At 48.9% G+C, this 26321-nt stretch overlaps 1 protein-coding gene across 3 annotated transcripts in view; it reads left to right on the forward strand.

Moving 5' to 3' along the window:
• GOLGA3 (golgin A3) overlaps positions 1–26321 on the forward strand; it is a 49241-nt gene that overhangs the window by 17667 nt on the left and 5253 nt on the right. For all 3 annotated transcript variants that reach the window (XM_021073868.1, XM_021073867.1, XM_021073869.1), the window contains exons 5-21: positions 282–940; positions 1825–1936; positions 4232–4538; positions 5992–6194; positions 7673–7810; positions 9377–9538; positions 9800–10162; positions 16031–16108; positions 17011–17274; positions 17826–17920; positions 18644–18860; positions 20954–21097; positions 21809–22006; positions 22883–22999; positions 24457–24596; positions 25194–25326; positions 25526–25648. In XM_021073868.1, the coding sequence (XP_020929527.1) occupies positions 282–940; positions 1825–1936; positions 4232–4538; positions 5992–6194; positions 7673–7810; positions 9377–9538; positions 9800–10162; positions 16031–16108; positions 17011–17274; positions 17826–17920; positions 18644–18860; positions 20954–21097; positions 21809–22006; positions 22883–22999; positions 24457–24596; positions 25194–25326; positions 25526–25648 (3453 nt within the window). The remainder of the gene's footprint in view (positions 1–281; positions 941–1824; positions 1937–4231; positions 4539–5991; positions 6195–7672; positions 7811–9376; positions 9539–9799; positions 10163–16030; positions 16109–17010; positions 17275–17825; positions 17921–18643; positions 18861–20953; positions 21098–21808; positions 22007–22882; positions 23000–24456; positions 24597–25193; positions 25327–25525; positions 25649–26321) is intronic.

Genomic DNA, 26321 nt, shown 5'->3' on the forward strand with positions numbered 1-26321 from the left:
GGATAGCCAGGAAATTTTTGTAAAGGAAGGGCTTCCTCTAATAGATGTTTAAACTGCTATCAGATCCCAGCCAGGAAAGGCATGTGCTTGGACCATCATGGGCCCTGACATGGAGGCAGTGAGGTTACAGAGGCGAGAAGGCCTGGGTGGAGTCATGGTGCTGAGCCTCGTGGTGGGGGGGTGCTCTGTTTATAGAAGTGGTGCGGCCTCTCTGGATAGCAGTTTTTGAGTGCTGCTTATCAGTTTCAAACGTAATTCTTGTACTTTTGTTTCCTTCTCAGTCCAGTCAACCCGTAACTAAAACGAGACTTTTTAGCACACTTGATCCTGAACTCATGTTGAACCCAGAAACCTTACCAAGGGCCAGTGCTGTGGCCATGACAAAGGAATACTCCTTCCTGCGCACCAGTGTCCCTCGGGGGCCGAAGGTGGGCAGCTTAGGGCTCCTGGCACATCCTAAAGAGAAAAAAAGTTCCAAATCAAGCAAAATTCGGTCTCTGGCTGATTACAGAACTGAAGAGTCAGATGCCCAGAACTCTGGTGGAAGTGTCCCAGCTGTGGACTCTGCCAGGGCTTCCCTGAAGCAGAACCGGAGCAGCGGGACGTCAGTGGTGTCTGAGGTCAGCCTGTGTCCTGAGGCTGACGACCGCCTGGAGAACGCGTCCCTGACGGGAGACAACGTGTCTGAGGCTGACGGAAATGAGAGCGACAGCTCCTCCTACAGCAGTGTCTCCACCCGTGGGGCACTCAGCCTGCTGGCCAACAGCCTGGGTACAAGAGAGGCCCCCTACGTGGTCAGTGGCCAGGAGGTGGCCGCTGCTGCCCTGGGCCAGTTCCCCTCCATCTCGGATGTCCTCCAGGCTGCTGCAGCTGAGCACCAAGACCAGAGGCAGGAGGTCAACGGGGAGACGCGGAGCCGGGCAGACAGCATCTGCAGCAGGTGGGTGAGGCAGGCATCCAACCGTACCCTTGGTCTTGGCTGCTTCACTTACACGTGGGTCTTCCTCTGTAGAAGATGAGATCGGGCGTAAGGAGCAGTCACCTGCAGTAGCGAGATATCCTGTCTCCCAGGGTTTGTGGAGGCCTGACTAAAGCTGTTCAGGTGCTCAGTGGGCTCGCATCACTGTAATGGTGTTCTGGCCAGCTGGTGCCCAAGGAGGCCCTGCTGTGGGCGGGAGGGTTTATTGTAGCAGTCTCATAAGAGCTTTAGCTTGCTACCGAAATCTCATTCCTTGTTTAATTTTTACCATTATTATTATTTTTTAACAGCCATGCCCATGGCATGTGGAAGTTCCCAGGCCAGGGATCAAATCAGAGCTGCAGCTGCCAGCCAGCACCACAGCCATAGCAACGCCAATGATTGAACCCACATCCTTATGGATACTAGTCAGGTTCTTAATCCCCTGAGACACGACAGGCACTCCTCCTTGTTTATTTATTTATTTTTTTTCATTTTTAGGGCTGCACCCTTGGCATATGGAGGTTCCCAGGCTAGGGGTTGAATTGGAGGTATAGCCGCTGGCCTCCATCATAGCCATAGCAACACAGGATCAGAGCTGAGTCTGCGATTTACACCACAGCTCACAGCAGCACCACATCCTTAACCCACTGAGCGAGGCAAGGGATCAAACCTGCATCCTCATGGATCCTAGTCGGGTTCATTAACCACTAAGCCACGAAAGGAATGCCCTCCTTTTTTAATTTTTAAAAATTAGGGGAGAGTAGCAGAGATGTGTGGGGTGTGGGGAGTATGGATAAGTGGAGAGGAAAGGTGACGATCAGTCGTATTTCCACCACCTGATCCTCTGTGCCTTTATCCTCCAGTGTGTCCATGGAAAGCTCTGTTGCTGAAACTCATGATGAAATGTTGCAGGTTCTTAAAGAAAAAATGAGACTTGAAGGACAGCTGGAAGCTTTATCATTAGAGGCTAGTCAGGTAATGGATATTTGATGGATGTATTAATGTACCGTGTCTAAGAATGTGCAACTCCTGTTTTGCTGCATGCGGTTTTACACGTGTCTTTAAGAATAAGCCTTAGCATCGGCAGCAACAAAGTCTGTGTTCTCAAATTTTTGTCTGCTTGATTTGTCAGCCTCAGAAAGAGGTACTGTTTGCTGCTCCAACCGCCTGTAGCTTAGCTTCTCCTTGTATTTCTATCAGTATTCTAGTTTCCTCTGAAATGCCTAACAGTCTATAACAGATTTCACCTTTCCCTAGCCTGGTAAAATTGTCGTCTTTGCCCCTTTACCACTTTTTGCTTTTTCTGATAGGAACTTTGCTTTGTCTGGTTAACATATACCTGAAAAGCCATTTTTCCATCCCTTAGTTTCAGCTTTCCTATCAGTGTTAGGGTAAATCACTTCATTGCCTTTGACTCTGCATTTGGCTTGGGGAGTGGGGATGGCACAAGACACAGAAAGATATCCTCTCAGGAGCCTGTGCTGTGGGCAGAGGAGGAGGCAACCCTGACTACTTGCTCTGCTTCTCATTTTTTTTTTTTTTTTTTTTTTTTTTTTTTTTTTTTTTTTTTTGTCTTTTTTGCTATTTCTTGGGCCGCTCCCGCGGCATATGGAGGTTCCCAGGCTAGGGGTCTAATCGGAGCTGTAGCTACTGGCCTACGCCAGAGCCACAGCAACGTGGGATCCGAGCCGTGTCTGCAACCTACACCACAGCTCACGGCAACGCCGGATCATTAACCCACTGAGCAAGGGCAGGGACCGAACCCGCAACCTCATGGTTCCTAGTCGGATTCGTTAACCACTGCGCCACGACGGGAACTCCTGCTTCTCATTTTTGAGGTGGCTTTTCCCCCCTTTTTTGGCTGCCCCAGGGCATATGGAATTCCCGGGCCAGGGGTCAGATTCGAGTTGTCGTTGTGACCCACACTACAGCTGCAGCAATGCTGTGTCCTTTAACCTACTGTGCCGGGCTGGGGATCAAACAAAGCTGTGTCCCGGCACTATGTCCTGGCACAGCAGAGACACCATGGGTGGCATTGTGCCACAGCGGGAACTCTTAAGGTGGCTTTTTTTGTACCCTCCATCTTGGGACATAGATTGACCACCCTGGGTACAGAAAACTCTTGACTGAGGAGATGATTACCAAGATTTTAGGGTTAATTTTGGTTGTACTTGATTTTCATCTTCTGCCCTCGTTTAGTGTGTAACCTCATCACATACAATTATGCTTCATCTGTATTTGCTCCCAAACAATTTCAGAATTTTAGCTTGCTTTTTCTTTTTTCTTTTTTGGCTATACCTCTGCCATTCAGAAGTTTCAGGGCCAGGGATCAAACCTGTACCACAACAGTGACCAGCGCCACAGCAGTGACAATGCCAGATCAATGCTAAGCCACCAGGGAACTCCACCTTAGCATGCTTTTACTTTACCTTCTTAGCCTCCTGGGATTTGATTTGCTCTTCAGTTGTGTCCAAAATCAAGATCTTTGTGGGTTGTTAGGGGTGCAAAACTTCCTGACATTTCTATGAAGATACCACTTGTACTAATTACAAAATCTTATTGCATTTGCTCAGTTAACTCATTTTTCAGGGGTATTTCATGAGGTTGATTTTCTCCTGTTATGTGTTGAGAGCAGCTGTCTGCTCCTTGCTGCATTTTGGAATTGCTGACTTTACGGTGGGTGGGAGATGCTGATATAGGGGTGGAGGGGCCGTGAAACGGCACCTGCCCTTTGCTCATTGTCTGTCCTCTGCTGCCTCTGGGGCCTGGGGCTTCTCGAGATACCACCTTTCCTCTCACTCCCTGCCATGTCCTACAGACAGTGGTCCCTGCGGTCCTGCCCCCCAGCCAGACAGTGCCTCAGGCTGCTCGGTGCCCAGCGGCCCATCTGCCATCCCACAGGGCCTGTCTTTTGTAACGGCAGCCTGTCCCTGAAGACTTACCCTGTGGATTTTGTTTTCCCCAGAGATGAGCCTGGCTGCTCTTCCTCTGTTAGAGCTCCCTCGGCACTCCGGGTGCTCAAACTGTGTGTGCTTGTGCCCTTTTTTGGTTTTTCAACAAATGTATTTTCTACCAAATGTATTTTCCAACAAGCTTGTGGGTGAGCGGGTGCTTCCACAGAGTCATGGAAAACATGGTGCTTTTTTGTAAAGTCCACATGTTGGACACCTTTCTTTGTCTCACTGGCTGTGTTTCAGCAGACCTCTTAGTACACAGGGTGGAAATGATGTATTTTCCTGAAAGTCAGTATGGCTGTTTGGGGTCTTTCAGGCACTTAAAGAAAAGGCGGAGCTGCAGGCGCAGCTGGCCGCCCTGAGCACGAGGCTTCAGGCTCAGGTGGAGCACAGCCACAACAGCCAGCAGAGGCAGGACTCACTCAGTTCGGAGGTGGACACCTTGAAGCAGTCTTGCTGGGACCTAGAGCAAGCAATGGCCGACCTGCAGAACATGCTAGAAGCCAAGAATGCCAGCCTGGCGTCCTCCAACAGTGACCTGCAGGTGGCAGAGGAGCAGTACCACCGACTCATGGCCAAAGTGGAGGAGATGCAGAGGAGCATGCTCAGCAAGGACAACACAGGTGGGCAGCCTGTCCCCACATCTACTTCCTGATTGCATGCAGGTACCAGAGACCTGGGGGCCCACAACCTGTGGTGACACCAACCTGTGGTCATCTCAGTGCTCTGGGGTGCTGGAGTCCCTTCTAATTGATACAGATGTGTCCGCTTCCCTAAAGTAAATGTTTCTATTTTGGATTTCGGTTTTCGTTTTGTCTTGTTTTGTTTTAGGACCGAACTTAAGGCATATGGAAGTTAGCAGGCTAGGAGTCAAATCAGAGCTGCAGCTACAGGCCTGTACCAAAGCCATGGCAATGCCAGATCCTTGATATACTGAGTGAGGCCAGGGATTGAACCCATGTTCTCACGGATCCTAGTTTGGTTCATTACCTTTGAGCCACAGTGGAAAATCCTAGATGTTGTTTCTGATTGAGCCTGTGGAATTCTGGACATTCTTGCAGGTTCATCAAAGGGGTGGAGTGGTCTCACAAATGGGCTTTGACCTTGATTGTCAGTAGTGATCTGCCTTCAAAGTCCATTGTTGTTTGTGGGTATTAGACCTGCCTGCTTATTCCACACAATCAAAGAGGCTATTTAAAATAATTTATTTTATTTTATTTTTAGGGCTGCACCCATGGCATATAGGAGTTCCCAGGCTAGGGGTCAAATTGGAGCTGTAGCTGCTGGCCTACACCACAGACACAGCAATGCCAGATCCAAGGCTCGTCTGCACCCTACACCACAACTTGTGGCAACACAGGATCCTTAACTCACTGAGCGAGTCCAGGGATCAAACTTGCATCCTCGTGGATACGAATTGGTTGGATTCTTAACCCACTGAGCCACAATGGGAACTCCTGCTATTTAAAATATTTAAAAGCAACACTTAGACTGTTGACTAGTAAATCTTTGTTTTTCCAGCCCTAAGTTCAGTTTTGAGGAACCACCTCCGAAATGATAGACAAATGGACACAGTGGAAACGAATCTGACTAGTATCCATGAGGATGCAAATTCAATCCCTGGCCTCACTCAGAGGGTTAAAGATCTGGCGTTGCCATGAGCTGTGGTGTAGGTCGCAGATGCAACTAGGATTCCATACGTTGCTGTGGCTGTGGTGTAGCCTGGCGGCTACAGCTCTGACTCAACCCCTAGCCTAGGAACCTCCATATGCCGTGAGTGCAGCCCTAAAAAGACAAAAAAAAAAAAAAAAGAAAAAGAAAGCAAGAAACAAAGAAAGTTAAGTGAGGTGCATTGAGAGAGTAACACACAGAAAACCAGGTGACCAGGTGACGAGATGTGACCAGAATCCAACCCATTATTTCCCCAGGAGCCTTCGTAGAGAAGCGCCGCTGTGAGGAAGGGGTGGCTGTGGTCCCTGCCGCCTGCAGAGAGGCTGGCTGGATGGGGCGTCGGTGCAAGCACTGTGCACTCCCGGCAGCTCGGGGGTCTGAGTGGCTGTGCTTGTTTGCTTTCAGTGCACGACCTGCGGCAGCAGATGACAGCCCTGCAGAGCCAGCTACGGCAGGTGCAGCTGGAGCGCACGGCGCTGAGCAGCAAGCTGCAGGCATCCCAGGCGGAGATCTCGTCTCTTCAGAGTGTCCGGCAGTGGTACCAGCAGCAGCTGGCCCTGGCCCAGGAGGCCCGGGTCAGGCTGCAGGGCGAGATGGCCCACATCCAGGTATGGCCCCTGGTGAGGCGCATGGCTCACAGTTCACATCTCCTGTGCGACAGTTGCTTTTTTATTTGAAAACCTGCTGACCCCTCCTCCAACACACATCCCACCCTGTACAGTAACCTTCCATGACACAGAGTTTTGCAGCCCTTGCCTGAGCATTTTTCCTTCTAAAATCATCCTCTTGGGGATATCCTGTGATCTGAGCTCTGACTGGAACGAATCATCCCCTCTCTGGCGGGTGCTTTCCATCCTTCAAACTCAGCTTTGAAATAAATCTACATCTGCCTAGTCTCAGGACTCAAACTGGTCCCCGTGGAGCTGTGCCTTTCTCCACTTGCCTGCACCCTGTGGAAACACATCCCTATCTTCCCACACTGCCCATGTGCAGCATGTCAGCCCCTGATTCTGCGTGAGTGGGAGCAGGTGCAGGTCCACAGGGTGAACCACGGCACTGGGGAGCCTTTGGCAAGGTGTGAAATGTGCTTCCTTCCAAATCCCTGTGTTCCCACTAATTGGACCGCCTATGAGGGCACTGAGGATGGCTTGGTCAGCCTGTCTTTTTTGAATTTTACTGTGGGTTTTAGTTTCTCTCCTAACTTTTTTTGGTCTAGATAAAATATTGTAGGTTAAGTAAAACTTCATTTCTCCAGTGGAGGATGTAAAATATTAATTTCACCAAACCTCACCACATGCTCCTTTAAAAAAAAAAAATCTGAAGTCAACAAACATACAAAATAGTGGGGCTTTTTTTTTTTTTTGCTCTTTCGGGCCGCATCTGTGGCATATGGAAATTCCCAGGCCAGGGGTCGAATTGTAGCTGCAGCTGCCAGCCTATGCCACAGCCACAGCAACACTGCACCTGAGCTGTGTCTGCTGGAACCTTAACGCACTGAGCAAGGCCGGGGATTGGACCCCCATCCTTAATGGATACCAGTCAGGTTCTTTTCCACTGAACCACAGCGGAACTCCCCAAAAGAGTGGGCTTTAAAAAAAAAAAAGTTTATATTAAGCTAGAGGACCATATAGATAAGCATTTGTTCTACTTATGATGTACTTGGAAATAAACTCTTGGAAGTCAGTGCAACTTTGAAGCTATTGTGCATTTATTTGCAGCATAAAGTATTTAGAGAAGCCAGATTTGTATGCCCTGACATAAGTCAGAAATGGAGATTGAGAGAAAAAAACTGAGGAAGGGTCCAAGGGAGTGACAGTTTGAGAACCATAGCTTGTTTTCAGATACGTTCAGCATTCTTAATTAGGGTGTGTAATACATTTTCACCCTCCTTTCCCAATGACATAGACGTGTCTTGGGAACATTAGGAGGAGGAGAATGCTGCCAGGATGGGTGGCTGTGAGGCCCTGCCTGAAGGGGTCCTGGGAGCAACCCTCCTGGGCTAGCCCTGTGTGGAAACCCTCACCCTGGCGGCCTCACTTGTGCTTGGAATCGATCGACTCTCTACCGTGTGATATATTCTTTGCAGGTTGGACAGATGACCCAGGCAGGCCTCCTGGAGCACCTGAAACTTGAGAATGTGTCCCTGTCCCACCAGCTGACAGAGACCCAGCAGAGATCCATCAAGGAGAAGGAGCGCATTGCCGCCCAGCTCCAGGGCATTGAGGTGGGACCACAGCGTGTCGCTCTTGTCTTGGGGTTTGGGTGTTTTTTGGGACACTGATCAAGGTTAAGAAAACATACCAATACATGCACACATATGCATATAAACATTAATGCTGTGTATGTATGTGTGTGTATCTTTTTTTTTTTTCTTTTGCTTTTTAAAAGGACTGCACCTATGGCATATGGAAGTTCCCAGGCTAGGGGAGCAGTCATGCTGTAGCTGCCAGCCTATGCCACAACCACAGCAACTTGGGACCCAAGCCATATCTATGACCTACACTGCAGCTCATGGTAACACCGAATCTTTAACCCACTGAGTGAGGCGTGGTATCAAACCCGCATCTCATAGATACTAGTCGGGTTTGTTTCCACTGAGCCACAACGGGAACTCCTATGTATGTACATCTTTATTCTTTCAAACTATGTGTGATGACTTAAATTTTGGGGATTGTGTTCCTCACATTGACCACATGCCCATCCCCTTTCCATCTCTGATTATCAGTGGTAACTCAGGGCCCTTCTCTGAACAGCCATGTGGGACAGAGGGAGGGCAGGCAGGGAGGAGCTGAGTGCACTTTTGTCTGCGAGCCCCCAGCCTGTGTCACCATTTAACCCCCCAGCAGCCATGTGGGGTTGTTAAACCATGTCCAACTGCTTCCATGGATTACTCCAGGGTAGTGAGATGCCGTGGCTTTGATCTGTGCTCTTTTTCACCCGTGAGACCTTGGACTACATCTTAACCTCTCTGGGCTTCATTCCTTTTTTTTATAAAATGAGGAGGACAATACCACTTTGTAGGCTTGTTGGAAAAAGTAAAGAAGAAACAGGGTATTTATCCTCTTGACTGTGTGCAACAGGGCAGTTTTGTGCTGAGTGTCAATGGCTTTTCAGTTACATGGAGAGTCAGTGTCCTGTGACTGGTGTGGCCTCCCATTCCCCCTTCTCTGCATGTGTCCCTTCGTCCTCACGGATGATGTGGATGATGAAAGACAGTTGTGTCTGTCAAACATGTTTCAAGGGCTCAGTGAAAAAGCTGAGATGACTTAAAGTTATAAGCTAGTGTTTCTTCCCTAAGAAAACACCTAGATACTGGGTCTCATCTACATAGTTGAGATGTAAGGAATGCCATGTTTATCCCATGGTGCTGGTCTCTAGGTCACCAGGTGGCATCAGGAAGTAATCTCAAGAAAGAGAGTGACCTGTGTGTCACAACCAGAGTGGGGACATGCTACAGCCTGTGTTCACACAGGCGGCAGTTGTGGTGTTTTCAGTCATTGCTTAACCAGTTCTTAAAACTGGGTTATCGGCTTGCTGCTCTCTTTAGCCAAGCCCAGGGTTCAGCAGGGGTGCTGGGGGTGGAGGAAGTGGTGGGCAGCCTGTCTTGTAGACAGCAGATCACCAGCTTTCTGCCCCCTGAGGCCCTTAGGCCCTCTGTCTCCCTGTGGGTTGCAGACAGGGCAGTGATGTGTATGGGGGCTTCTGACCAGGCTGAGGGGTTTACCTGCTGAGTCGGCTGTAGCCATGAGGTTACCCTGCTTCTTAATAACACTCTATCTTCTGGGCCTAGGCTGACATGTTGGACCAGGAGGCTGCCTTTGTGCAGATCCAAGAGGCAAAGACGATGGTGGAGGAGGACCTGCAGAGGAGGCTAGAGGAGTTTGAAGATGAGAAGGAGCAGCTGCAGAAGATGGTGGCCTCCGTGGCAACCCTGGAACAGCAGCTAGAGCAGGCAAGCACTTGCACGGCCTCGAGTTCATGCCCAGGATGCCCAGGCCGGACTCATTGTGCTGGTTTGTGCTGGTCTGTCCCTTGGTTGGCCCATCATCGGACCTGGCGGGTGTTTACTTCTGCTAATGTTAGATGTAGACCGCTGCTTGCAGAGTGTCATCCAGATTACTCAAAACCTGAACCTGGAAAAAGTATAGACTCTTGGGGCAAACGGTGTTTTCATTCAAGAGTAGTCATGCTGACTTGAGTACCTTTTTTCCAGGTGAAGTTGACTTTGCATCAGCGAGACCAGCAGCTTGAGGCTTTGCAGCAGGAGCACCTGGACCTGCTGAAGCAGTTCACCTCGACTCAGGAGAATCTACAGGCCAGGGAGCAGGCCCTCGGTGACCTGCGGGTGCGCTGCGATGAGCTGCAGGCCCGGCTGGATGAGCTGCAGGGGGAGGCCGCCTCTAGGGACGACACGATTTGCGTCCTGCAGAATGAGAAGATTGTCTTGGAGGTGGCTCTGCAGGCAGCCAGGAGGGAGGAACTTGACCCAGGGTCGAAGCGCCAGGAAGAGAGTACTGAGGAAACGTCGGAAACTTTAGAGCGATTGAGAGAAGAATTAGCCATCAAGTCCAGCCAGGTAATGACGGTTATCACCCTGTGAGGAAGTCATGCATATAGGAATTTTTTTTTCTTTTTTAACTTCTTTAGGTTTTTATTTTTCCTATTATAGTTGATTTACGTTGTTCTGTCAATTTCTCTGTATAGCAAAGTGACCCAGTCATGCATATACATACATTCTTTTTCTTACATTATCCTCCATCATGTTCCATTGCAAGTGATTAGCTGTAGTTCCCTGTGCTATATAGCAGGATCTCATTGTTTATGCATTCCAAACGCAATGGTTTGCATCTACTAACCCCAAATTCCCAGTCCATCCCACTCCCCCTTGGCAACCACAAGTCTGTTCTTCAAGTCCATGAGTTTGTGTCTTTATAGGTTCATTTGTGCTGTATATTAGATTCCAAATATAACTGATACCATATGGTATTTGTCTTTCTCTTTCTGACTCACTTCACTTAGTATGAGAGTCCCTGGTTCCATCCATGTTGCTGCAAATGGCATTATTTTATTCTATGGCTAAGTAGTATTCCATTGTATCTATGTACCATGTCTTCTTAATCCACTCATCTATCGATGGACATTTAGGTTGTTTCAATCAATGTCTTAGCTATTGTGAATAGTGCTGCAGTGAACATAGGGGTGCATGTTAATGTTTTCAGTGAAAGTTTTTTCCAGATATATGCCCAGGAGTGGGATTGCTGGATCATAGGAAAGTTCTGTATTTATTTTTCTGAGGTACCTCCATACTGTTTGCTGTAGTGGTTGTACCAATTTAAATTTTCACCAACAGTGTAGAAGGGTTCCCTTTTTTTTACACCCTCTCCAGTGTTTGTTATTTGTTGACTTGTTAATAATGGCCGTTCTGACCGATGTGAGGTGGTACCTCATAATAGTTTTGATTTGCATTTCTCTAATAATTAGTAATGTTAAGCATTTTTTTCATACGACTATTGGTCATCTGTATATCTTCTTTGGAGAAATGTCTCTTCAGGTCTTCTGCCCATTGTTCAATTGGGTTGTTGGTTTTTTTGTTGTTGAGTTGTATGAGTTGTTTGTATATTTTGGTGTGAGGGTATGTTCCAGTTTCATTGATTTACATGTGGCTGTCCAGTTTTCCCAGCACCACTTGCTCAAAAGGCTATCTTTCCCATTTTATATTCTTCCCTCCTTTGTCAAAGATTAATTGACCATAGGTGTCTGGGTTTATTTCTGGGTTCTCTAGTCTGTTCCATTGATCTGAATATCTGTTTTTGTACCAGTACCACACTGTTTTGATGACTGTGGCTTTGTAATATTGTATGAAGTCTGGGAGAGTTATGTCTCCTGCTTGGTTTTTGTTCCTCAGGATTTCTTTCACAATTCTGGGTCTTGTATATAGGGGTTACATATAAATTATATTGGTTCCATATAAACTTTTGTATTGTTTGTTCTCTTTCCGTGAAAAATGTCATGGGTAATTTGATAGTGATTACATTGACTCTGTGGATTCCTTTGGGTAGTATGGCCGTTTTTACAATATTAATTCTTCTAATCCAGGAGCATAGAATATCTTTCTGTTTCTTCGGATCCTTTTTAATTTCTTTTATTTATTTTTTTGGTCTTTTTATCTTTTTTTAGGGGCCACACCCATGTCATATGGAGGTTCCCAGGCTATGGATCAAATCAGAGCTGTAGCCACTAGCCCACACCAGAGCCACAGCACGTCAGATCCTTAACCCCTTAACCCACTGAGTGAGGCCAGGGATTGAGCCCGAGTCCTCATGGATGCTAGTCGGGTTCGTTAACCACTGAGCCATGATGGGAACTCCCCGAATCCTCTTTAATTTCTTTCATTAGTGTTTTACAGTTCTCAGCATATGAGTCTTTCACCTCTTTAGTCAGTTTATTCCTAGGTATTTATTTATTTATTTTGTCTTTTTAGGACTGCACCTGAGGCATATGGAGGTTCCCAGGCTAGGGGTCTAATTGGAGCTATAGCCACTGGCCTATGCCTCAGCCACAGCAACACCAGATCTGATCTGAGCCTGCTACCTATACCATAGCTCATGGCAACGCCAGATCCTTAACCCACTGAGTAATGCTAGGGATCAAACCCGAGTCCTCATGGATGCTAGTCGGATTTGTTTCTGCTGAGCCACGATGGGAACCCCTATTCCTAGGTGTTTAATTTTTGGTGGTATGATATTTTTTTTTCTTTTTTTCTTTCTTTTTTTTTTTTTTTTTTGTCTTTTTTTTGCCATTTCTTGGGCCGCTTCCACGGCATATGGAGGTTCCCAAGCTAGGGGTCTAATCAGAGCCGTAGCCACCGGCCTATGCCACAGCCACAGCAACGTGGGATCCGAGCCTCGTCTTCGACCTACACCATAGCTCACTGCAATGCTGGATTCTTAACCCACTGAGCAAGGCCAGGGATCAAACCCGCAACCTCATGGTTCTTAATTGGATTCGTTAACCACTGAGCCACAACGGGAACTCCTTTGGTGGTATGATTAAAAAAAATAACTGTATTTTTATATTCCTTTTCTTTTCTTTTTTTTTTTTTTTTTTTTTTTTTGTCTTTTTTGGCCTTTTCTGGGACTGCTTCCACGGCATATGGAGGTTCCTAGGCTGGGGGTCCAGTCGGACCTACAGCTGCCGGCCTACGCCACAGTCACAGCAATGCCAGATCCAAGTCACGTCTGCGACCTACACCACAGCTCATGGCAACACCGGATCCTCAACCCACTGAGCAAGGCCAGGGATTGAACCTGCAACTTCATGGTTCCTAGTGGGATTCGTGAACCACTGCACCACGACTGGAACTCCTCCTTTTCTAATACTTCATTGTTAGTATACAGAAATGCAACTAATTTATGAATATTGATCTTATATCCTACTACTTTGCTGAATTCGTTGATCAGTTTGATTAGTTCGAGTAGATTTTGGGTTGAGTCCTTAGGGTTTTCAATATAGAGTATCATATTATCTACATAGAGTGACAGTTTTACCTCTTCTTTTCCAATTTGAATACCTTTTCCTTCTTTCTTTCTTTTTTTTTTTTTTTTGTCTTTTTGTCTTTTCTAGGGCCACACCCGCAGCATATGGAGGTTCCCAGGCTAGGGGTCTAATCGGAGCTATAGCCACTGGCCTACAACACAGCCACAGCAATGTCAGATCTGAGCTGCATCTGTGACCTATACCACAGCTCACAGCAACGCCAGATCCTCAACCCAATGAGCAAGACCAGGGATTGAACCCTCAACCTCATGGTTCCTAGTCGGATTCGTTAACCACTGAGCCACAACGGGAACTCTCCTTTTATTTCTTTTGTTTTTTGGATTGCTGTGTCTAGGACTTCGAGTACTATGTTGAATAAAAGTGGTGAGAGTGGGCATCCTTGTCTTGTTCTAGATTTTAGCAAGACGACTTTCAGCTTTTCTCCATTGAGTATTATAATGGCTGTGGGTTTGCTGTAAATGGCTTTTATGTTGTTCGGGTAGGTTCCCTCTATACCCAGTTTGGTAATTTTTTGTTGTTGTTGTTTTTTTAGGGCTGTACCCATGGCATATGAAAGTTCCCAAGCTGGGGTTCCAATCGGAGCTGTAGCTGTCAGCCTACGACACAGCCACAACGATGCCAGATCCGAGCTGCATCTGTGACCTACAGCACAGTTCACGGCAATGCTGGATCCTTAACCCTCTGAGCGAGGTCAGGGATCGAACCTGCATCCTCATGGATGCTAGTTGGATTCGCTAACTGCTGAGCCACAATGGGAGCTCCAACTTTGGTAATTTTTATCATGAATGGATGTTGGACTTTGTCAAATGCTTTTTCTGCACCTATTGAGGTGATCATGAGTTTTTTCACTTTTCTTTTGTTAATGTGGTGTATGACGTTGATTGATTTGCATATGTTGAACCATCCTTGTGAACCTGGGATGACTCCCAGTTGGTCACAGTGTATGATCTTTTTTATTCTTTTGTTTTCGCTTTTTTAGGGCCACATTTGTGGCATATGGAAGTTCCCAGGCTAGGAGTTGAATCAGAGCTACAGCTGCCTGCCTACACCACAGCCAGAGCAACGTGGGATCTGAGTGGCGCCTGCGACTCACAGCTCATGGCAATGCCAGATCCCAGACCCACTAATTGAGCCCAGGGATCAAATCTGCATCTTTGTGGATACTAGTCAGATTTGTTTCTGCTGAGCTATGATGGGAACTCCCTGTATGATCTTTTTATATGTTGGTGGATTCAGTTGACTAAAATTTTGTTGAAAATGTTCATGTCTATGTATATCAAAGATACTGGCCTATAATTTTCTTTTTTGGTAGTATCTTTGTCTGGCTTTGGTATTAGGGGGATAGTGAATTCATAGAACATCTTTGGGAAGGTTCCTACTTCTTTAACCTTTTGGAAAAGTTTAAGGAGGATGGGTATATGTCCTTCTTGGTATGTTTGGTAGAATTTACCTGTGAAACCATCTGGTCCTGGACTTTTGTTTGCAGGGAGTGTTTTTTATTTCATATTCAATTTCATTTCTAGTGATCTGTCTGTTCAATTGATCTATTTCTTCTGATTCAGTTTTGGCAGGATGTATGTCTCTAGAAATTTGTCTCTTTCTTCTAAGTTGTCAAATTTGTTGGCATACAATTAATTGTTCATAGTATTCTCTTACGGTTTTTTGTACTTCTGCAGTATCCATTGAGATTTATCCTTTTTTCTTATTTTGTTTATTTGGGTTTTTTCTCACCTCCTGGTTAGTCTGGCTAGAGGTTTGTCAGTTTTGTTTACTCTTTCAAAGAACCAGCTCTTGGTTTTATTGATTTTTTCCTATTGTTTCTTAAATCTCTATTTTATTGATTTTCTCTCTACATGATTTCCTTCCTTCTGCTGACTTTAGGTTTTGTTTGTTCTTTTTCTAATTATTTTAGGTGGTGGGTGCATATAGGAATTAATGCTGGTTGTTACGTCCTTTTTTTGTACACCTCCTTTTGTAAACGTGGAAGCATCCTTCCAGGGCAGCACCCAGGGCTCCGTTTGGAGCCAGCTGGTTGGGGGTTCTGGTTCTTAGCAACTGGGTGTGTAGAGGCTGAAAACTGGGAAACTGAGTTGGTTTGGGGCTTTGAAAGGAATCTACAGAGTTCCTGTTGTGGCACAGTGGAAGCAAACCCAACTAGCATCCATGAGGATAGGGGTTCGATTCCTAGCCTCACTCAGTGGGCTAAGGATCCAGCATTGCTGTGAGCTGTGGTGTAGGCTGCAGACATGGCTCAGATTCCATGTTGCTGTGGCTGTGGCATAGGCCAGCGGCTGCAGCTCCAATTCAACCCCTGCCCTGGAAGCTTCCACATGCCATGGTTGCAGCCCTAAAGAAAAAAAAGGGGCGGGGTGCGGAATCTACCAAGAAACACCAGTTTCTCTCCACCTATGATGAGGAGCTAAGATTGGGGAAAGCCGTGTGGGACTTTGCTTCTTTCCCTTCCATGTGCCTGAGTGCATGCGACCTCCCTGGGCACATCAGCAGGGCAGTGGGTGAGGGTGGGAGGCCTGAGGGTCCATGACCTAGCACGCCACACCTGAGAGCTGCTATGCTGTTTGTGATGATGTTGGCAGAGATTGAGCAGATGTCGATGAGAAAGCTGTAGGGTGTGGAGGAGGTGGAGGTAGTGTCGGGAATGCTTTTGTCTTGGAACCCCACTCCATGAGCAGCAGAGACAAGAGGAAATGGGTGCCACTTGCTTCCTCTGGGAGGTAGGCTGCAATCTCTCTGTAGACAACCCATGCTGTCACCTTGTAGAGCAGACGCTCTGAGGCAGGCCATCCACACATCTGCATACCTGTCCCTCCTTAGGTATGCGTCCTTTCTGGAGCCATCAGTGTAATGTCTGCACATGTGTCCCTTGTAGGTGGAGCACCTGCAGCAAGAAGCTGCCACCCTGAAAAAGCAGACACAGAAAATCAAGGAACAGTTTCTTCAACAAAAGGTAAAATGGGAGTTCCCTGGTGGCGCAGCGGATTAAGGACCTGGTGTTTTCATTGCAGCAGCTCAAATTGCCGCCGTGGCATGAGTTCAATCCCTGGCCTGGGAACTTGTATATGCCACAAAAGTGGCAAAACAAAAAGAATGTGTGGTTGGTTTTCTTTCTGTGAGACAAGCGCATCAAGAATAACCTGTGTATTTAACTATTGCCCTAGAAAGAAGTTATTCAGAAGGAAGGTAATACCCAGACTCCAGGTTTAAGGGCAGTTCGCTGATTCTAAGATACACCTACACCCCTCCCATTTTTGTGCCTCTGAAGGCAGATGCATTTTCACGGTGGGGCTGGCATCTGTATCTCTTGGGTCAGGCCCTGCTGTCCCTTCAGAGTGAGCATGTGTCACTACCATGCGGGTGTAAAAAAAATTACACCACAGTGTAAAAATTACACCAAATGTAAAAAATTACCCTACGATCCAGCATTGAAATAAGATGCTTCACAAGTCAGTGAAGCCAGTTACGCTGTGGGAGGGGAAAGCACAGAGCGTCAAGGGTCTGAAGAAGGGTGACCAAGGGCGTTGCAAGTGATTGTGGGTCTTATCACGTAGTTGTGAGCAGGGTGCCAACCAGCAGCCAGACAGCACACCTGGAGGGACAAGAGACACCTCTGCCCCCGAGAAGGGTCCAGTGGCCCATGTGGCTGTTCATGTCTTACCCAGACCTGCTCAGGTGGTAAAACTGGGCTGGGTCTCATTGAGTGGTATTTGGATTTGGTGAAATAGGTTATCTTTAACCCCACCCCCATCCCCGCAAGCTCTGTCTGGATGAGTGGGGAGCACTTTTATTTAAGCCACTTGAGCCCTCGGAAGACCCCGCCCCTGTGGCTGCAGCTCCTGTCTTGTTGGGCAGGTGATGGTAGAAGCCTACCGCCGTGATGCTGCCTCCAAGGACCAGCTTGTCAGTGAGCTGAAGGCCACGAAGAAGAGGCTGGACGCAGAGGCAAAGGAGCTGAGGCAGGAGTTGATCAGACTTCAAGGGGAGAAGAGGTCTGTGGAGGTCGAGCATGCACGCCTGCAGAAAGATGTGACCCAGGCCCGACAGCAGGTGGCGGATCTCGAAGGGCACCTCCAGTCTGTGCAGAGGGAACGCGACCAGATGGAAATGAACTTACAGGTCTGGGGCGGGGGGGGGCTTGGGTCTATGAAGGTTGGGCTGGATGTGCTGGGGCCACCATACTGTGGGTGTGATGTGTCAGGTCCCGAAAGTGGGCCAGACAGGGTCCAGGGAAGCAGATGGGCTAGAGGCTGCAGCTGAGAGCTAGGAGGGTACAGGTGGAAGAGAGGGCCTGGGGAGCTGGGCCGCAGGGCCAGGGGGCTGGGGAGGCTGCAGCTGCGAAAACACATGTGCTCAGGGCTGCAAGGAGGAAACAGCAGTGAGAGTAATGCTGGGAGGAGCCTTGAGGGCCCTTGGGCTCTGCAGGGGATTGCCGGAGGCCTTCCCACTTGTTCCCACCAGTGTTCTTGGCACAGGCCGCCCAGGACAACCTTGACCTCAGTAAAGTGGTCACTATCACAAGATCCTCTGTTAGGATCTTCCTCAAAGCCTGTGTCCTGCAAGGCAGTCCTGGAAGGGTGCCATTTACCCATGAGGAAGCCAGTCCTAACTTTGGGTTTCTGGTGGAGGGCTTTGCATGCCTCACTGTCTTTTTCTCCCTTTATCTGAAGTCTTTGCAGTTTGATAAAGAGCAGATGGTTGCTCTCACGGAGGCCAACGAGGTGCTCAAAAAACAAATAGAAGAGCTGCAGCAAGAAGCTACGAAGTACGTGGGTTCAGGGCATGCGCTGGCAGGGGCAGGGCGGGTGAGAGCCATGTGGGGATCCCCAGCACTGTCCACCCTTCACAGGTCTACTAAGAGGTGGCCCAGGATGTCAGATTCCAAATTTGAAGCTGGAAAAGCGATTCTGTCATGATTTGGCGGTTACACACGAATGTGCTAACACATCCTTTAACAAACGCTCCCTGTTGGTTTTTGTTTAGTTTGACTTTACATGTCAAGCCCTTGCTGTGACGCCTTCCCCACCCCTAGCTCCTTGACCAAGTGGACGTTCCTCTTCACCCTCACCTTTCTAGCGCAGGAGATGGGAGCCCCGGGGACCTTTTTCACCCCCCGGGTGTCCTGTGTGCTCTGCTCTGGTCAGCTCCTGATTTATAGTGAACCTAACCTGAGTGTTGAGCATCTTGCTGCTTCTCACGGAGAATTTCTGTTTGGTGTGAGAGGACAGTTCTCCGCCTTCACGAGATCACTTAAACAGCTCCAGGAGGGGAGGCCAGGGGTGTACGTGCAGAGCTGGGCACTGAGGGGCACCCAGCAGCCATGTGCTGGGGAGTCGGATCCTGGGTAGCAAAGTAGTTGGAGAGGAGGGACCTGGGCAATCCCCTCTGAAGCCCTGGAGGATGGAGCTTAGATGGGATGCACTTGGCCTTTGCTTGGGGTGGCCCCAGAGGTTAGCTGAGGCCTCCACCTATCTCTGCCTCACCCCAGGGCCATCACTGAACAGAAGCAGAAGATGAAGCGGCTGGGCTCAGACCTGAGCAGCGCCCAGAAGGAGATGAAGACCAAGCACAAGGCCTATGAGAACGCCGTGGGCATCCTTAGCCGCCGCCTGCAGGAGGCCCTGGCAGCCAAAGAGGCGGCAGAGGCCGAACTGGGCCAGCTCAGAGCCCAGGCGGCCAGCAGCAGTGACGACTTCCCCCTGCATGTGGGTAACTAGTCTGCTTTGGCCAGTCCTGGAGGCTGGCGTTTACAGGCCTTTCCCCTCCAAAAACCTCCTAGAAAAGAAATGTAAGGCTAGCGTGTGGGCAACATTTCTTTAAAATGCCACGTGGCATCGGTGTGACCAGGGACTCTGGCATTGTGTTTAACCCCTACAGGCCTGTGCGGAGTAGAGGGTTCCACCTTGGCTCCCCTCCTCGTTCCATCCCCCTCCACTCACTTCTTTGAGCACCACACCTGGGGCATGAGAGGGAGAGGGCTGAGGTTTGGAGAGCCTGGAGGGCTTCTTGGCAAGGTGGCATCTGAGCTGGTTTTGAGTGAAAGGGGCACCTTGGCAGAGGGCTGCTCCCATGCAGGTGTGTGGTGCATGGGGCCAGCTGGGGGGCTGGCTGGAGGGGGCGCTGTGGTGGGCTGGGGTCAGGGGGTTCTCACTGGCTCTTACGTGAGGCAGATCTGTGAGCAGGCTGAGACCTGCTCACTCTCCTGTCGGGAGGACCCAGTGGGCAGTGGGAAGAACAGCGAGGCCAGTGAGGCCAGAGAGGTAGCTGAGATGATGGGAGTATGTGGAGGTGGCAGGATGGCAGGTGGGAGGAGCTGATCGGAGACAGGGTGGGATTGTCGCTCAGTTCAGAAGGAAGGGGACCCTGCACGGGCTGAGCAGTGAGGGGCAGGGTGCTTTTGCTGTTCTTCCTGTTGTGACATCATGAGGCAGGAGCCTTTTGCTTTGGATTGTGTGTGTGTGTGTGTGTGTGTGTGTCTTTTTAGGGCTGCACTTGTGGCACATGGAGGTTCCCAGGCCAGGGGTAGAATCAGAGCTGCAGCTGCCAGCCTACACCACAGCCACAACAACACAGGATCCAAACCACATTCATGACCTACACCACAGCTCATGGCAACACCGGATCCTTAACCCACTGAGCAAGGCCAGGGATTGAACCCGCATCCTCATGGATTAGTTTCCACTAAGCCACAGTGGAATTCCTGGATTACTTTTTAGGGTAAAGGACAGGACAGCAGGGCAGGGCTTGGCTTTGTGTGTGTGTGGGTTTTTTTGGGGGGGGTGGGTGCTGTCCTGCAGATATTCATGGGTAAAGGATTTTCTCTGGCATCCCACTGTCATTGGTAGTCTCCCCAGCTCCCTGCCAGTCTGGATGTGACCACTTCTTTTCACTTTTGCTAAGGAGTATAAAATTCTACCTGAGCAAATTTGCGTCATGTTTATGACTCACCAATTAGAGTCATTTCATTTATGCTTAGTGATTATATTTTTTCTTGCATTTGTTTCTCCTCTCAATGTGAGAATTCCTGAGTTAGAGGAGACTATGTCATAGCATGGTGGGTGTTCTCCTGCCAAAATGAATAAATTCAATGTTCTCTCTTGCCTGCTTACTTTATAAAATGTTGGGAGAGAACATTTAATTTATTGCCTTTATACTTTAAAATATCTCTCTGTGTAATTCTTTGACTTGCATGGTACCAGGGATGGATGTAAATGCCACATAGAGTGTGTCACTCCCTTGCTGCATGGCTGGTGGCAGCCAGGCAGAAGCACAGTCGGAGAGTTGGAACCCTGATTCAACCTGTGCTATGGCCCTTGTAAGATGGGGCCCTCAGGCAGCTGACTCACCTTTCTGATCCTCAGTAAAGTGAGGCCAAAATGAAGTAAATTACAGAACCTGCCTCACTAGGGTGGTTCAATGAAGAGACACAAGTGAAGGGTTCAGACCAGTGCCTGCAGCAACAGGGGTGTGTGTGTGTGCGTGTGTGCACGTGTGGTATTGGTTATATTGTCCCTGGTGCAGCTTACTTGCTACAGGTGGTAACTGGTAGCTCTTAATCAGCAAGTTGAAATTGTTCTAGATTTTCAAAGTATTTAACTGAAAAGTTCGTTTTGTTTGTGAGTTGTTGCTGTGTGCCTGTTGGGTTAATCACATCCCATAAAGGGGCTGGAGGGGGGCTTACTGCCTGTCAGGTATGGGCAGCAGGCCTGCAGGGCATGCGAGATGCAGGGCTGTGTTGAGGGGGTGGGAGTTCACGATGAGACCCATGACCAAACCCACCCTCCTGTCTGGCCATCAGGAGAGGATCCAGGCCCTGGAAACGGAGCTGCAGACTGTTGGCCACAGCAAGACGATGCTGGAGAGGGAGCTCCAGGAGGTCATCTCAATGACCAGCCAGGAGCTGGAAGAACAGCGGGAGAAGGTGCTGGAGCTGGAAGACGAGGTAGCCCTGCCATTGCACAGCCTGTGGACATAGCCCTGGTGGAGGAAGGGGCCCGAGTCGGCCTGGCCTATGTGCTCGGCATCTGTTCTGCAGCTGTGGGGGCCATCTGGCCGCTCGCTGGGTCCCTGATCACCCACACTGCTTGACCCCACGTACTCTAGCAAGGCCTGCTGGGCCCACTGCCCCTCCAGTTTGGTGGTCATCATATTCCCAGTGGCAGCCCTGCTGCTCCCAGTTAGAATCTCTGGTTGCCAATAAGAAACCCAGCTCAAATTCCACACACCTCTCAGGCCCAGAGATTGTTGTGGCTTCAGGTGGTGCTACATGCAGCTGCATTGTGATGTCAGCAAGGGTTCTGCATGGGGTCCCAAGGTCCCAAGGCTGCTGTCAGGAACCATGGGGCTGCGTGCGGTTCACAGTCATCTCTGTGTCACACTCAGTTCTGAGCCTGCTTGGGCTCCAACCCTGGATGTGTTTCTCCAGAAATATGGTCCTCAGGAGAAAGCGGGGCTATTGGTTAGGGTCTAGGGAAGGACCGACCCATGGTTGCAGCAGCCTTCCCTGCTCTGAAGCAAGGGTCCACTGCGTCCGGGTGGCCCTCGGGCTCTTTGTCATTACGTTTTGCTGTTAGCTGTCATTTCTGGTGCCCCATAGCTCCAGGAACCAGAACATGGAACTGCCTAACTTTGCAGTGACTTTGATTTGTTTCAGCTTCAAGAGGCCAGAGGTTTTAGGAGGAAGATAAAGCACCTTGAGGAGTCAAATAAGAAGTTGGCTCTTGAATTAGAGCATGAGAGAGGGAAGCTTACCGGCCTTGGACAGTCCAACGCAGCTTTGCGGGAACACAACAGCATCCTAGAAACGGCTTTAGCCAAGAGGGAGGCAGACCTCGTGCAGCTGAATCTTCAGGTACTGAGGCTCATGGAGGAGCCTGGCTTAGGCCAGGCAGCACTCTGAATGCCTCGAGTGCACGGCCTGTATATAGTCATGGAGGTTGGAGGCGTGGGAGCAGGTCCAGGGGATCTGGTGAGACCTCAAGCCTCCTCTTGAAGCCCTAAGGTGGTGGTAGAGCTGGGGCACTTCTGATGGGCCCATAATTGAGCCGTGGATGGACTAAGCTCAGTCTGTGATTTCCTTCTATGTGGGCAACTCTGGGGGCGGGAGAACAGGTGGATCCCCTTCCAGCTCAAGGCAGTTATACTGTACTTAAGGGCCTCTGACTTGAGGGCCTTGTGTGAGTGCTGACTGGGTTCGAACCCTAGCAGGGGTCTCACTGCAGACCCTGCGGTTGGCTCCTCAGCTCTGCAGGCTCTCTGGGGATTGAGGAGCAGGCTGGGTGTTTGAGGGGAGTCTTCAAACGGTGTTCTGCAGCCAAACCAGACATCAGTGAGCTTTCAGACTTTCACTGTGCATGGGCTCTTAACACCCCTGCACCTGGCTGCCTCACCATCCTCATTACCTGCTCACCATGAAGGCCTTGGCCCTTAGAACCCCTGATGTATGTGCAGTTTTGGGGTTTCTAACCTCCTGCTTGAGTATGGTCATGATTCTACTCCTGTGATCTGAGATTTCAGTTTTTGCAACAGTGTTCTCCAAGATGAAATTCTTGCTCGTTTCCTGGCTTGTACCCTTGTTGGTGACAGGTTTCGATGGCATTGCCACTGTGATGCTAGATTGCCCCTCCCTTGTGGCACTGAGCAGAGTGGCCTGCACTTTCTTCCGGGCTTTTCAGGCTTTGGAAATGAGACAGCCTTCCTTCCTCATCATTCTTGGCATGTACTGCAGGTGCAGGCAGTGTTGCAGCGCAAAGAGGAGGAGGACCGCCAGATGAAGCAGCTTGTGCAAGCTTTGCAGGTGGCGCTACAGAAGGAAAAGGTGACAGTGCGCAGCCTCGAGGAGCAGGTGTGTGGCTTCTAGCTGGTTCTAGTTTGCAAACGCGTAGCCTTCCGGAATGTAATTTTTAAATATTTAGGAACTGAGTATTGGGTGTTCTTTTGTGGAGCAGTGGGTTAAGGATCTGGTCACTGCTTGGGTTGATGCTATGGCACAGGTTTAATCCCTGGCCTCGGGAACTTCCACATGCCACAGGTTTGGACACAGACAAATAAGAACTATGCCACCAGGGAACTCCTAAAGCATTTTTTAAAAATAGAACTAGTTTTAGAGTTGTCCTCTGGTACAGTGGGTTAAGGATCCAGCATTGTCACTGCTGTGGTGGGGGTTAGATCACTGGCCCAGCACCTTCTAAGTGTTTTGGGCACAACCAAAAAAAAAAAAAAATGTTTACAGACATTAAAGTACAGATCATCTTGAGTCTGTACCTAGTGACAACCGCTGCTAATATCTTTTATTGGGTTTTTTCCCTCTTATATATGAGTTCTTTCTGTATTTGTCTGTCATTGTCATATATCATAAATATTTTTATTAAACTTTCTTTTTTTCCCTTTTGGGCTGTACCTGCAGCCTATGGAAGTTCCCAGGCTAGGGGTCCAATCAGAGCTGCAGCTGCTGGTCTACCCACAGCCACAGCAACGCGGGATCCTTAACCCACTGAGCGGGGCCAGGGATTGAACCCACATCCTCATGGATACTAGTCAGGTTCACTAGTGCTGAGCCACAATGGAATTCCTCACTCAACTTCTTTTAAATGAAGTGCTTTCTATTGCAATAAAACATGAAAACAGTTGTTTTATTATTTTATTATTGGAAAGGAAAATGGAAAATTCTCTTATATTCTGAGGATTTGCTTGTCTTCTGAGAAACCTTGAGATGAACTATCATTAACTATGAAAAAGCTAGTTGTGTCATAAGTGGATAATAGTAGCTTTATTACAGTTAGATGGTATGATGGAAAGGTAGTTTCCTACCAAATACATGAATTATGAATAATGTAATAAGAAACATGCAGGCATTCCTGCTGTGGCACAGTGGGGTAAAGACCCAGCATTGCCGGAGCTGTGGCATAAGTCTCAGTTCTGGCTCAGATTCAGTCCCTGGCCTTGGAGACTTCCATATGCTGCTGGTGCAGCCATAAAAAGGAAAAAAAAAATATGCAGATGAGTAAATTGACTATACTTAAAAAAAAAAGTTAAAGAATAAAATAAAAAGAAATATGCAGAGGTACCTGAGGAAAACTGTTAACAAGTACTTAGACCAAGAAAATTGAACACATCTGTTCACTCAGCAGGTGCTCGTACCATGTTGCATTCTTGTGGGCCAAGCAGGTGTCAGGTCCTTTAATCCTTGGAAAGCTCTGGAAGCTAGAACACAAGGCATCAGGGCAGCTGCCTCCACACACCCCGGGCATAGTCTTTGAGTCTCTGCCTCTGTACTCAATGACACTGGCTTCTTCTTCCCAGGTTGCTGCTGCCAAGGCGGAGGCAGGCCATAACCGCCGTCACTTTAAGGCCGCCACCCTAGAGCTGAGCGAGGTGAAGAAGGAGCTTCAGGCCAAGGAGCAGGAGGTGCAGAGGCTGCAGGCAGAGGCCGATGGGCTTCAGTGAGTACAAGCAGGCGGGCTGGGCGGCCGCCACCAACAGGCTTCCTTACGTGTCCCCCTCCATCTCCAGTTAGCGCATATACCACATCAAGGCCACCTGTGCTTTAGCAAGTTGCTAAGAACTCTGGAGGCTAATCTAAGGAGAAATAAATCTGAGTCCTGGCTCAAGACCCTGAAATTTGTCCCTGAGCCTGTGGGCCCTACTCTGTGCCTCGCCAGCCCTTCTCTGAGCATAGAGTCTTGGGGCATGCCTGTGCCATCACTCACTGTAGGCTTTCATCAGGCGGCTGCGCACATGTTAGGCACTGCTCTGCCTCCATCCCTGTGGGGCTTTCCCTCCCATCATCAGCTGTGCACTGGGCTCACAAAGACGTGTGTCCATCCCCCCACCAGCCCCCCTGGGTGTTGTGAGAACAGGCTGAGACAGTGCACTGCAGAGCTCCTAGAACAGTCCCTGCCCTGCAAGGGGCCAGTAGTATACAAGTTTTGTCATTCGGACTGTCACCCAAGACATTTGACATTCAACTGAAAACATTTTAGAGTAGGAAGGTAAATGGAGAATGCTGTAATCTCATTCTTCCTTGTCTTTTATGCCAGGATCCAAGAGGGGAAGCATTCCCAGGAAATAGCACAGTTCCAGGCGGAGCTGGCAGAAGCCCGGACCCAGCTCCAGTTCTTGCAGAAGCAGCTGGATGAGCAGCTGAGCAAAGAGCCCATAGGAAACCAAGAGGTGACCCACCGGGGCAACTTTACAGCAGAACTAGACTGCTGGGTGGCACATTCACTTCATTCTCTGCCTTCTTGGAAAGAGATATTTATTTTTTTCTAAGTATGATATTGGATACACAGAGGTAGAGTTAGAACAATTGTATAATGCAAGAAAGCCATTTTAAAACTCTTGTGGTCATGTGACTCTTCCCCTTGTCTAGATGGAAAATCTCAAATGGGAGGTGGATCAGAAAGAGAGAGAAATCCAAGCCCTGAAGCAGCAGCTGGATTTGACGGAGCAGCAAAGTACAAAGGAGCTAGAGGGGGTACAGCAGTCGTTACAGGTGTGTGTCGTGTGAGGGCCCTGGCAGCCCATCTCAGGCTCTTCCAGTCCCGTGCCAGGGGACTGAGTATAACAGGAATTCCAGATGGATTGAATGCTCCCACCAGCCGTTTTGCAGACATCCTATCTCAGAGAGGAGCCCAGGTCTGGCAACTGAAGGAGACTGAGCAGAAGCCAGAAATCCAGGGCCCCACCCTGGGCGGGGCAGTGTGATGTGCAGCAGGCGTGGTTCCCAAAATGAGACCATCCATGTGAAAAGTTCACCAGTGTGTGATAACCTTCTCTTCGAAGGAATCCATGTGCAGCTGTGACTGCTCAGGGGAAGGTCGGGGCGGGACTCTGGCTGAGAGGTCTCCTGGGTGGGCAGCCCTGATAGCCATCAGAACTGGCCTGTGTTCTGTCTTAGGAGCAGTTAGGCTTCTTCTAGTCAACAACCTTGGAATCTCAACAGATGATTCCTGGGTTCATGTAGATCATAGACAAGGGAATATCTTGGCTTTTGGGCCAAGGCTCTGGTGTGTGGTAAGAACCTGGAATTCAGGCAGCGGCTGGACTCCTAGGGAGGAGCGTCACTGGAGGGAAGCTGCACAGACACTTGAGCAAGTTCCAGCCCTGGAGTGTGATGGGCCAGCTGAGGTTGTAACAGTGTGTTAAAGACCTTTCCAGTTTAAACA

This window comes from Sus scrofa, chromosome 14, assembly GCF_000003025.6.
Source record: "Sus scrofa isolate TJ Tabasco breed Duroc chromosome 14, Sscrofa11.1, whole genome shotgun sequence".
In the NCBI taxonomy this organism is placed as follows: domain Eukaryota; kingdom Metazoa; phylum Chordata; class Mammalia; order Artiodactyla; family Suidae; genus Sus; species Sus scrofa.